This window comes from Falco peregrinus, chromosome Z, assembly GCF_023634155.1.
Source record: "Falco peregrinus isolate bFalPer1 chromosome Z, bFalPer1.pri, whole genome shotgun sequence".
NCBI lineage: Eukaryota > Metazoa > Chordata > Aves > Falconiformes > Falconidae > Falco > Falco peregrinus.
Genome location: NC_073739.1, coordinates 84,937,136 through 84,950,403, shown reverse-complemented (window position 1 = coordinate 84,950,403; position 13,268 = coordinate 84,937,136). Strand labels below are relative to the sequence as shown.

The window sequence follows — 13,268 nt, the reverse complement described above, 5'->3', positions numbered from 1 at the left end:
AAAGTGTGAGCGTTCTCTGGTGGAAGTGTTTGCATTTTACCCAGTATTTCATACGAAAGCCTGTGCTTGACCTTTTGGAAACAGAAAGCAGATAGAGATGAAGTCCACGGACACAAGGAGGGTTATGGACAGCTGTCACCAACACACCTCTCAGCAGGCCTGGCACCCTCCTGGGGAACAACCCGGGGCAGGTCTGAACAGCCTGCAGGGCTCTGGAAGGCTGAAGTTGGAGGAAAAAATACAGCACCTTGAATTTTTGTTACCCCCAAATGGGGTACCAGTCTCAAAGTTGAGCCTTCACTTACAGACGGTGCATGGACCAGTAGAAAACACAACTGTCAGTGACTTACTTGGTGTTGAGGATTCCTCATAACCCAAACACAAAGAAGAGATTTTAGTTTGTTGAGATAGAACCCATCACAACAGTCAGATTATTAAATATGTGAAAAAGAAATCTCTGATTAAAAATACACAATTTAAATCACTCAGCCCTTACAGGATTTGGGGGAAAAGGTAAATACAATTTTTAAGATTTGATTTTGTTGCTAAAGCAAAAAGAAAAAAAATCCCAGATTTAAATTAGGGCTTAACATCTGCCACAGAGATTGACCATTTTCTGCCATACAGATTGACTATTTTTTCTAAATATTATCTCTGAGGATAACATATGGATTTTCATAAACACCATTTTTCCTTCTCCCCCCACCCCTTTCAGGGACAAAATTCTGCTTGACACACTGACCTAATCACACCAGCTCAAGGAAAAAAGCACATTTTACATTTACTAGTACACTGGATTTCACAGCATGCTTACTGAAACGTACAGATCCAAAGAAGGAGAATAATGACACAAACCACAGGATTCATGCAAATCTGAGCAGCTTTCTGCATAACTGATATAAAAACACCGCCAATGGAATGGCATGTGCTGCTAGCAGGCTCGTTATGAACAATAAAATCATTTATTTGCTTTAATCATGCTGTTGTGGTTTTGTTTTTGTTTAAATTAAGTTATTGAGCCAGTTTGCCTAATTTGCTCTGAAAGGCTGCTGTTCAGGTGTACAACTGATTTATTGCTTCCATAAGTGATGATCCCAAGTGCTCTCTCGTCTGTATTAATTGCCGCTGCAGGCTCAGCCTATCAGCTCTCCAGTGGGTGCATACAGTTAGTGGGGAGTCACCTCCTCCTCACCAGGGGCTGCCTTCTCCTTGCTGGAGTGGCAACTGTAATATTTTCACAGTACCTAACTAATGGATCACAAGACATTAGAAAAGGCTTCAAGGTACGTGATGGAGCCTACCTTGTTCACCGAGCTGTGTTCACTGAGACCCTGAGTTTATCCTGTGTTAAATTCTGTTTTCAGATGAAACAGTTTTGGGGTCTATACAAAAATCTGTAATGCTGGAAACTCCATTTAACGAAACACATGAAATACCTGGCTGCACACCCCAAGTAATCTTGCGCTTTCTTGCTTTTTGTATGCCTACGCATGTAAGAATGGATTGCAAAGCCATAGCGCATCTTGAAAGGTAAACCTCTAACATACGCAGACACAACTCCAATAGAAATTAATGTTAAGACAAATACCTTGCTTAGGAAAGGCTTCCATACACTGCAGTACTGAAACTTTTAGAAGATATTACTGAGTGACGAAGCCTGACTATCAGGCAGTAAATACTGCAAGAGAGCAAAAATCCAAAATTGAGGAAAACACCACCACGGGCAATATCTCAGCCACTTTGTAAGGCAATGGTCCTGTACCAGAACTAGAGACCTGACCTGCAACCCTCATCACAGGCTGGTTATTCTCTCCCACCCTCCTCCAGTTCTAGCCCCATTCCCATATGCCTAGCTCACTGCAGCGGGTTTGCCACCCTCTGGCTGGAGGGACATCCCTGGGAGAGGGCAGAAAAGGCCAAGGCAGACACACAGCCAATGCGAAACGTGCTTCCTTAATGGCAAATCCCCACTTCAAACACAGATGTGCTAAACTGTCAATATTATTGAAATTGTATTTACTTTGAAAAAAATATTTTCTTCATCCTAATCTAATGACTTAATTGTTTTGGCTGAGGGTTTCCAGAGCAATGGCCAAACGGTCTAAAGGTAATTGCTCAAAGGTGTAACATTTTACAAACATGTCTCTGTAATGGAAAAAAAGTGTCTTAACAACAGGCAGTACAACCCTATGCAATTATGCAGACGGGTATATTTCTATTTCTGTCCAGAAATATTACTTGTTTCCCCTCCTGCTTAACAGGCAAGAAGGTCAGCTGCTATGAGTTTGGGACATCATAATTAAAAAATGAAAAATGGTATCATGAGTCTGTGTTAAGAACCTAACTGCTGGCTAGCTTATTTAATCCAGAAGCTAGCAAAACTGGAGTGACTGCCATGGATATGTAATGTGGAAACCCTAAAATTCATTTTGGAAGGAAGTACATACATGTAGCCTGCAAAACCAATATAAATAACTCAATGCCGTGAACATGCTGTTGCATATGACACTGAGTTAAAGGGCAAAACGCTTATCATTTATAACTACATTGATGGCAGATGCTTTGAAAAAGACACTGCATTAACAACAGAATCAAGTATTTCCATATTCAGGATAGAACAGTCATTCAGATTTATCAGCCCATTAACTTCATAAAAACAGCATTAGCTGCAATTTAAATGTGATGTGGTGCATCTGTAATGAGAAATTCTTTGGGTGGCATTTTATAATTAAATATCTCGTGAACTATTCGTAAGGTCAACAGAGATTAATGCAGGCTGTCAGGCAAGGTCACTGCGTGGATTTCTAGAGAATTCCACACTCACAAAAAGACATTATCACAATTATTATTTTCTTTAATACAGTAAGTTATAATGTGATCAGACTATACTTTATCAAATCTGCATCTGTTCTGATGGGCCAAAAATATTTTCTGTATCACTGTAAGACAAAAGAAACAACCTGTATTTTAGTACAGTGTCTGAAAGCCATAATAGGACACATATCAGAGAGAAAAATAGTAACTCTGAGCGTGTACTAGGAATTTGCTTTTTCTTGTTCAAAGAACTGAATTTCTGAACAACTGTCCAGTTTTTAAAGTAATTTCATCTGCACTATCACATACATGGAATAAAGTTGAGAAGGGTCTTTTAACAAATACGATCACAGATAAAACCACCTCGAGAACAGCATTTTGTGGCATGGCGGTATTTCCATTTTGCCAAGGCTTCACCCACCCTGCCCCCTTTCCAAGGTCAGTCCCCACACAGCTGTGCTGGGGACCAGGCTCACACAGAACCAGAGCAGACAGCCAAATGCAAACACCAGCCCGGGGCAGCACGCCGACACCCTTCTGCTTCATGGTTATCCAAAGCACCTGCCCTCTAGGTGAGATGCGGCACAGAGGGGTATGGTGGAAATGCCTCAAAACAATGCTGCTCCCAGTACCATTCCTGCTGTCCGGGGTACTGGCATATTGTGCTCGACCTGAACAAAACACCTAAGAAAACAGTAACTTCTTAACTCTGCAGAAAACGCAACGTTGTACTGTGGGTTCAGGGCAGGTCACATCAGCAAGACAGCAATACTGACTTACATCACATTCTTATCCTAAGGGCACGCTGTATGTAAAACCTGATAAAGAAGTTTACTGCTAATGCCATCATCAACCAAAAGCATAACCCAGTATCACCTGCATTTTTTCCCTCCCAGCAGTCTTTATTTCTGATATTCCTCTGGCTCTTCGTCTATTTCAGACATTACCTTACAGCCTTGATCTAAATTTTCAGCATTTAATGTGTCAAGCTTCATCTACATTAAAGACTGAATTTCAACCTATCAGTCAGCCAGACAGTTGTGCAGTGTTTCTGAGATTATGATTAAATGGCATCCAAAGCTGGAGCTTACAACTTTGCTAAGCCTGACATAACAAAAATAACATGCAAATAGATGAACAAAGATGCAGGAGGAAAGAACTCAGGAGGACCAAAGACGGGTCCGAGTGTCTCAGCCATGCAACTGACAAAGCAGCACAATCAACTACGGGCTCACACCAGACCTATATAACTGTGAGAATGGCAAAGACAAGGCACTGTCGATGGAAGTGACCCAACTTCTTTTCCATGGAAGATTAGGCAAATACTAGGCTCTATAGCCTTTTGGAAGCAAAGCAGAAATAAACCTAATTTCACCTGTGGAGCATGCCACTGGAAGATAGAAGACAAAGCTGATCTCTGCATCACTGACAACTTCCAAACGATGTAGAGAGCACTCTGCACTGCTTAGAGTCTAAGAAAGATGTCAGCATCCTGTTATTTTAGGAAACTCTAAAAGACAAACAAACCTTACTTTGACTCTGTGCCCAAGTGTCAATCTGGGAAGAAGCCTAACTCAGCCTCGTACTGTAACAGAAAACCAAGGAAGAACTTGTCTTGTGCACTGGGAGACAGACAATCGCTCGTGCTGGCTCACCCAGAGACACAGGGAAGTCGTCTTCACCCTTTATTCTCCTGGTACCATTTGAAGAGACAAATAACTTAGAAACTCAAAATGGGCAATGAAGTGGAACACAAAAAACCCAAATAAAGACAAAAAATACCGCCCCCCCCCCCAATAACCCCAGTTTAAAACCAAACAAACAAGTATGTAAAGCAGAGTTCCATATATGTGCAAGAAACTGCCAACAAAGAGGAAGCAGAGAACTGCCAGACTTTTTATTTCAGCTTGCAAAGGGCTGACAGAATACTCCAGCTTACTAAAGCAGTGGAACTACATATGAGTTACATGAACATGTCAGCTGGAAAAAAATAAAATCAAACATTTTGCTAGTTTTCTCAGAAATATGACTTGGTTTGTGAAGTGCTGCACAGCCAACCCTGCACTTCCACACTGTCACAACCAGGACCACACATTTCTCAGATCTGAGCACTGTGCTATGTGCACGCTCTCTCAACCAGCCTTTCCTCGGCCTTTCAAAAGTCAGTGGAGGAAGCACCACGCTTCACAGAAGATGAATTTCAACCATCTACCACGTGGAAGACGGAGGCTGTGCCTACACCAGTGACTCAAGCAGTGCTCCATGATGATTTTGAGGTTCTAACCATGTTCTTCTACAATTCAGTTGAAATGGCCGCTAGCTCAGTGCTGCTGTGTGCCACCTAACACCCTCTCACATAACTCCTGGGCACTGCTTGGGGCTGCGTGGGCCATGGACCATTCCCTGTGGGCAGGCTGCACAGCACCACCTTCTCTGGGGGCTCAGGGAACTCATCAGCATGGCTGCAGGCCACCCCGTCCTAACAGGCTCAGCAGAAGGGAATGGTCTACAATGTTGACCCTATTAGTACAGTAATCAAGCTTTGTTTGTCTATTATTGTTATAGTATTACATTACCATGTAACTAAGAAGGCAGCACTTGCCCTGTGCTTCATTAAAACAAAAATACAAAATTTATCATTGTTGGATAATCATGGAACTCATTATCTGCATATTTTGTAGGAAGATGAGTTGGAGTGAACAATGAGTAAAGGCATAAAAAAAAAACCAAACAAAAAACAAACAACGAACAGAATGACTTTTGCACCTTTTCTGACCAGAAGTCTTTGCAGCTTGACACAGACCCCAGGACTGAGACTACTCTCCAGTACAAGCAAGCACAAACACAAGCAAAACGAATACACAAAGCATGCCCTCAATCATGCTGCAGCAGACAAGGCCTTCAAGACTTCTTGTACTAAAGGGACAGAATACTGCCCTGTGAGACAATCAGCTCCTCCAAATCATTTTGAGGTTTAATGCACTGAACAGTGCACTTTGGAAGTAAGCATGTACAGCTCACGTAACCAGGGCTTCAGACAGGACAGTCCCCCTCTTTTATCATTACTACCAGTCCTCTCCTGTAATAGCTTTCAGCTGAGACAATACGCCGCTTTTCAATTATTTGTGTTTTTCACTTTTCCTCAAAGGCACTTGGGCATCAGGTGAAGATGGAACTAGTGCAGGAGGAGAAATCTGCTGCTGTGGAATTATTTTATAGCTAACCAGATAGCAGATGGTTTTTCAAGCAATACTGGCAACAAGTCTGTAGCGCTTCGGAGGGATCTTACAGAGATGACAAAGGGGACTTTTGCCAGACTCCACATAAAAAAGCCAAGTACCTGCCCACTCAGGAACCCAGCCAAAATAATTGTACAAACCAGGGCCCTGTAGTTGCATTTGCTTCTAGTAGATTTTTCACAATTAACATCAGATACTCAGTGCATAGATATGTAACCATCTTTGATAAGATCATGTTTACTATCCATACTAAGGGTAATTAAATCAACACTACAGTACTGATTTTAATATAGGACCAGACCACTACATTTTATATAGCACACTTTGAATTCCACTATTTTTCCATTAATCTGTCTTTGATTTTTACGTCAGACATTGTGCATGCTTTCCCCTACACACGCTCCTCATCACCAAGTATATTTTTCTATAGCTTACTGATCCACATCTCAAAATGTACACGTGTGAAGTGAGCACACTTGCCAGTGCTTAGTTACAGGGGGAACGACTCTACTAAGAGCAAGACCTGCCACGCACTGAAATGACAATTAGTCAATGGAGGAGGCAGGATGAGTGCTGACAGTCTCCTTCCTCCGTCTCTACTAATGCAAGGGATGTTTTCAGGACAAAAAAAAAAAAAAAAGAATGAAATACATAAATGAAGTCCTAAATGCAAGTGTTTTGGTTTAACTGGGAGGAGAATAAAGGATGTCAGAATTGCAGCAGAAGAGCCAGCCACTACCAGAAAGCAACAGACTGGTTTGCAGCACCACTGCAAACCCCACACCCAGTAACCAGCTCCACCGCTCTGTCCCACTCACTCTATGAGCACTTTGCAACCTCTTTCTGTGGTGTGGCTTATTGTACGTTCAAAACTTCTCATCTTTTTTCCAGTGAAAGGATATTTTAAATGAACCAGTTTGTACTGAAATCTAAGTAACACCCCTTCCTCCCTGCCCCTCTGCCCTCAACACCAGTGAGGGAACCCAGTACTCAGGGTACTCACATGTATGCCTTGCCAAGGAATAATTTGATCCACCGCTAGTCAAACCAAATCCCTCAGGAATTTGACTGGAACTACGTGGCCGAGTGGGAAGTTTCGGAGGTTCAATTTCAGCTCCAAATTCTGCCCCGATCACCCCCAGCAGAACGATGGCCGTGGCTTGCTTCCGTCTCTCTTCATAGGATGTGGATATTTTTTTCATTTGTGGGAGACCAGACAGACAACCTAAAATGAAAAATAAGAAATATGAGAAAAATTAAAAGCAGGGTTGTTCTTTACTACTCCAAAAACCACTTGTTTCCCAGAGAAAATAAGAGGTTTCCATTTAACTTAAATCACATCTTCAGGACTGTTACTGCCCTTACCAGGGTTTTCGGCTAGCAGAGATGATTCCATTTTACTTCTCAAAACTTACAATGCGTGACAAAAGTCTAAAAACCACTTATTGCAAGGTCTGCCTTCAACGAGACCCACCTTTCAAAAACTGTCAAGATCTTATGGGAAAAAAGAATCACCAGAAAAAACAGAAAACTGTCTGATTTCATAGTTTTATGTGTTGAGTTGATAAAAGATCTGTGGAATTCTGTGTTTCTTAGTTCTTGTGAAAGGTGATTTTTGGTTTGCTTCCTGTTCATCTTAAATTTGCATAACCAGTAATATTTTTTTTAAAGACGACAGATTTTTAGGATAACTTACTTGGTTATAGAAAAGCACCTTTTTATTTTAGGATCCATTGTCACATTCAGATTCTCACTAAATTTTAGCATTACAATATATGCCACTAAACCAAACTAGTATTTTTGTACACTAGAATGTTACGTATGCTATTTTAACAAACATTCTTAAAAACAGTGGGAAAAAAACCCTCACTGTATTATTAATTTCAAATAAAACTGAGATTTACATCATTAGTGTAATACAGCCCAGGGATTTTGGATTTCACTAAGCAGAGGAAGTTTTTGGGTTGGTTGGTTTATTTTTCTTTGAGTAAATAAAATTTTAGAAGAAATTGACTGGAATGGAAACACTGTATTCACTTACTCTGACAAGCACAATTCACTTTTACCTATAAGACTAATCCATGGCGTACTAGGAAATGCCCTACCATAAATTCTACAAAAATAACAAAGTCTTAATCCTTCCTACAGCATTCTGCTGCTAAACCTTTGCTGAGAAGTCGGAAGGCACCACCTGGCACTGAATGAGACTTACTGGGCTTACGGATTAATGAAGGGTGAATTAGCGAGTCGCACTGTACGTCTCTTTCTGCTAATGACATTCACATGGCTTGATAGGAAACATCACCTACAAGAAAACTAACCACATCTTAGAACCTGTGTTTGAAGACTATCCATGTTCAGGCAACCATGCTTTGGTTGTGACTGCAATGTGCCAGCCAAAAGGGAGAGAAAAACAACGGAAAGCTTAACAATGGTAGGGGAAGGGAAAAAAAAAAAGGAAAAAAATCAATAGGAACTGCCTTTGGAGGAAGGAGGATGAAAATGGGCTGTAACAGACAAAGCAAGAAATGTAAGTTTTAACTGCTTAGCACTCACTTATCCTGCTCCCGCCCTCTGCAGCCACCATAATTTCCTTAACATTTGCATATGGAGCGCTGGCAGGTTCTGCCTTACTGCAGCTTCCCTGCCTCATGCCCGGGGAGCTTGGAGCCAGCGGGTGGGCAGCAGCTCCTGTCAAGGCCCAACACCCCCCATCTCCTGGGGTACCCCGGTGAAGGGCACCCCTGCGAGTGACTGATGGCGGCTCCCTCCCTGCTCCCAGCAGCCGCCTCTCGCCCAGGTGCTCAGACAGAGCCTGGTGTGACATCTTAGATCAAGATGAATTGGCACAAACTCCTGATCCAAGATTGTTTTATACCATTTAATTTAGTTTCTTCCCCTGCTTGGATGAGCACAGCTCTGGTTATGGATTTCTATTCTAATGCGCTGCAGCAGGCGCGGGGAGCAGGCAGCAGAGCAGATGCTGGTGCAGGGGACGGCAGGATGCTGATCAATAGGCGAGGCGCTGACCCCAGCCGCGCCGCCCGCGCCGGCTACGGCTCCCAGGCGAGGAAGAAAGGAAGAGCGAACACATGTGCTGCTTCCAGTAGGAAATTAAACCACGGGGGCACTCGGTGTGCTGCGCCCTCCCCCCGCCTGCCTTTCATTTGATTACAGCAATATGAAGTTAACCCTTCATTAGATCCCCAAGGACGGATTTCAAGAGTATCCTTCAAATTACAGGCTTGCTTCCACAGAACTTCCACGTTGCAACTCTAAACAGCAAACAACGAACCAGTGGGCATCCACAAGCTCTGTCCCAACTCACAGCTCTGCCATCCCTGGGACAGGCAGGAGCAGGCTGTCCTTGCACAGCACACGATGAACTGCAATTAATACCGGATCCAGAAGGAAAACTCCCAGGCTGGCAGCGGCACAGTGCTGCGTGCTCGGCAGCAGCTAGTGGCTGAGCTAATTCCTACTGCTGACCCCACACCTCCAGCACCCAGATGTCAAGGAGATAACTCTTTGTTAACCTAACAACAAATTTCAACCAGAGCAGGGTGGGAAATATTCTTAAGAGTGTTTCATTAGCAATCTGGCATACGACAGCCCTTACCCTGCTCATTGCTGCAGTGTAGGATTTCCTACCTTAAAAAAACCCAAAACAAAACAAAAACAAAAACCTAAAAAAACACCAAACGCCAAACCCCCCAATACAAGAAAATTACAACCCTCCGTCCCAGCAACATCCTTCCCCCCAAATCTCCAGATGAGAGGGGAAAAAAGTCTTAAATATTTTGCCCCCCCCCCCCCTTTCCCCCCCCAAATTACTAGCAGAAAATACACAATTAATTGTAATGATTTCCTACAAATAAACTGACAGCCATTTGGGAGATTTTAAAATGAAATAATGTCTATAAAAGTAGTCCTTTCTACAGTTTCATTTGTCTCATGAAAATTTGGTATTTTCTCACAGCGATGTGCCTCCATTTAATCATGCTAAAGGGTGACACAGAGATCCATTTTCTTGACAGGACGGTTGATCACCCTATCACAGTGAGAAAATTAATAACCTCAAATAGCTCTATGTGGAAAACAGAAGCTACACTGGTGAAAGGACAAAAATGTTCTATATTTTAGTTGTAAAACACACTTCCAGATCCACACACCAAAAGAGAAACCTATCACATCCATGCATCTGCCCAGCTGGGTTTTCTTTAGACAAAATGACCACATTAAATATTTCAAAATACTTCAGTTTTTGAGAATTAAACATCCACAACTGCTTAGAGGAGACAGCTTTGCAGATAGCACAAAGCATATTTATGAAGTGTTTAAAATATAGATAAAATATTTCAGAAGTTTTAATTGTTTAAAAGGCTGTGAGATATTGATTACTTCATTTAAAAAGCAGTCAGAGAGTGCAGCCATGAGGTCAGGATAAATTTAACAGTTTGAAGCACTTTACTAAATAACTCAAAAGATCATGTTAATTGGCTTTGCAAAGTTCTTGGGTAAAATTAATTTTATCCTATCTTACAATAAAAGGATTAAAAGACAAATTAAGTTCTCTAGGTTTAACTGGAATAGGAATCAATGGATTTGAATTAAGGCTGAAGGCAGTTTTATGAGAGATGGACTGCTACCAGATAGTGCCTAGCTGCTATTAGGCACATACTGATGGTGCTCCCATATTGTAGTGTTAAAGCCTTTGCAGAAGTAGGTGCCGGACCCATTCATTATTACAAAACACACTGAGTGACCCTGCAGCGCTGCCGCAGTGGTTCCGAGTGCAGAAGGGTGGCCTCTGGCAGCCCCAGTCCACCAAAACCATGCCCAGCCCTGCCCCATCAGATGGCCACTGTCACAGAGGGCCACACAGTCACAGCACAGGAGCGACAAGCCAACACAAGTAACGATGGGGTTGTAATTATGTCTGCTAATTTATATGTAAAGGTCATCGCTGAGATTTGGTCACAATATTTAATGTGCACAAAATTCTTTAAAGTGAAAAAGTGTAGAAGAGATGCTGCAGTAGATCTGTTTCCATTGCTGTGTGCTCCAACAGCCGAGAGAAACCTCATCTGAGCTCCAATACAGCAGATACACAGCAGCAGGTACGCTGCCACAGCAAGGGTCCACAGGCTTTTGACAGCAGTTAAGACCATGAAAATACATATTTTGAAAATATATAATAATTTGCAATTAATAAAATAATTTCCTCAAGACCACAAACATACTTGGAATCAAATGTGGTTGAGAACTCAGACCTAGCATGCCAGCCTGGTATTTTAAGAGTACAAAGAAAAGCGACAACCAAAGCTCTCTTGATTTTTGTCACAGGTCAGTTCCCCAGCACTGAATGCCCACAGTCAGAATTCCCTAACTACAGCTGAAAGCTTGCAAACCAAACTCCATGAAAAGCATCACCACTTCTCCCTCCTGTCTGCCGCATCCCTCTCGCTGCATTTCTTACAAGTTTTCTGTTTATTTATGAAGGGGAGGTTTGTAACTGGGCAGGCTTAGGATAAGGATTTCTATCCATCCTTCCTTTTCTCTCTCCGTTTCAGGTCTGAAAAAAATAGTTAGCTAAATTCAGAGAATCCTCCCAGTCCTCCCAGCAGATGCCAGGGAAGAAGCACACACCAAAATGCAGCAGATGCAGAACTTACTGCAACCACCACTGGAACCGTTCACATTTGCAACTGTAATCGTTTCTCAGTGCTACACGGGATATTAGAAAAGAACACACAAGAGCTAGGAGAGAAGGAATGCAATTCTGCTTACATTCATCTTGGCTGTCAATAATTTAAAGTATTTCTTTATGTCAATTGTACTATTTTCTTACAGTAAATAAATTTACATAACACTCTGCTTGTGACTTAAAATGGAAATAGAAAAAAACTTTAAAAAAACAATATACTAAGTGTGCCTATGGGAGATACTTAACCTTTCCTTTAATTGTCCAGGATTATTAAACCAGTCAAAGCCATGCTACAGGCTTGCTTACATTTCTAGTCTTTAAGATTATACACAACAGAATAATTACAGTAATTTCAGCACCTCCTGAAAGCTTGTAAAGCCAGAGCATTCACAATAAATCAAAACTGAAAAATCTTATGAAGAAATAACAATAACAGAAAGTGACCAACTAGCAAAATGCAGAAAGACAGGAAACAATCTGTTTGATCTAACCTTATGAAAACTGTAGTTACCCATTACTAACCTCACATTATTAAAAGTATCTTGATTGCTTGGAAGCACAGCCATTCCTATAGACACAGCTCCCTCCGCTGGCACAGCCGAGAGGGGTCCTCCATGTGCCCAGCCGCGGCGAGGGATGAGGGATGCTCTGGGACCCGAACGGGGGTCTGACCCATCCCACACGGTGGGGCTCCTGAATACAGATCCTACTCAACGATACTAAGGAACTCTGTACCATCTCTTCTCATCTCTATATATTGGAATAATCACCTCGGTTTTGAGGAAAATTAAGCACCTTCCCATCACAGCAACAACAGCAGCAGCAGCAACAAAAAAACCCCAAATAATAATAAAAAAAACAAACTACCAAACCCTAAACCCCCCAAAAGAGAGCATGGATTTTAGATATGGGTCTTTTGCATACAAGTGGTCTCTGTGGAATACACATCTGGTAATCCAAGTTACATTTTCTTATTTGTTCCTACTGTAAGAGTGTCAGTGCAATACACAAAATAAAATTTGGTCCAATAGATGGAAAAATAAACCTGTGTCGAAGGCTACCTTTTCTTTGACTCCTTCTCACTGTGCACAGCCTTCTGCTCCGGGCTTTCTCTGCAGAAAGCCTTCTCTTCAGAGTAACTTACTTCTATTTTTAGTCTTTTATTCATTGATAGTGAAAAATTACCTGCAAATACGGAAAACTGACACACTCCTGAAGCTATGATGCTTACCTCCTATAAACCAGAGCAATTCCAGTATCTTCAATATATTTCTGAGTTTTACATAAGTGCAGACAGAAAGCTCACGTATTTTGTGAAATTAATTTTTTTTTCCTCCCACATGAAAAAAAAATTATCTACCAACCAACTGATTGGTATGTGGCAGTTGAGCACAACACAGAAATCTGGCAATACAGTGGCAAGTTAAAGAGAATATCTGTGATTGCTAACTCTGAACATCTAATATTTATCTTCTATCATTATTAAGCATTTTTTATCAATTTGATTT

At 41.7% G+C, this 13,268-nt stretch overlaps 1 protein-coding gene across 4 annotated transcripts in view; it reads right to left on the bottom strand.

The window, feature by feature from the left end:
* Positions 1-13,268, bottom strand: part of WDR7 (WD repeat domain 7) — a 143,199-nt gene that overhangs the window by 59,490 nt on the left and 70,441 nt on the right. For all 4 annotated transcript variants that reach the window (XM_027794508.2, XM_055791615.1, XM_055791614.1 and 1 more), the window contains one exon: positions 7,057-7,278. In XM_027794508.2, coding sequence (XP_027650309.1) covers positions 7,057-7,278 — 222 coding nt within the window. The remainder of the gene's footprint in view (positions 1-7,056; positions 7,279-13,268) is intronic.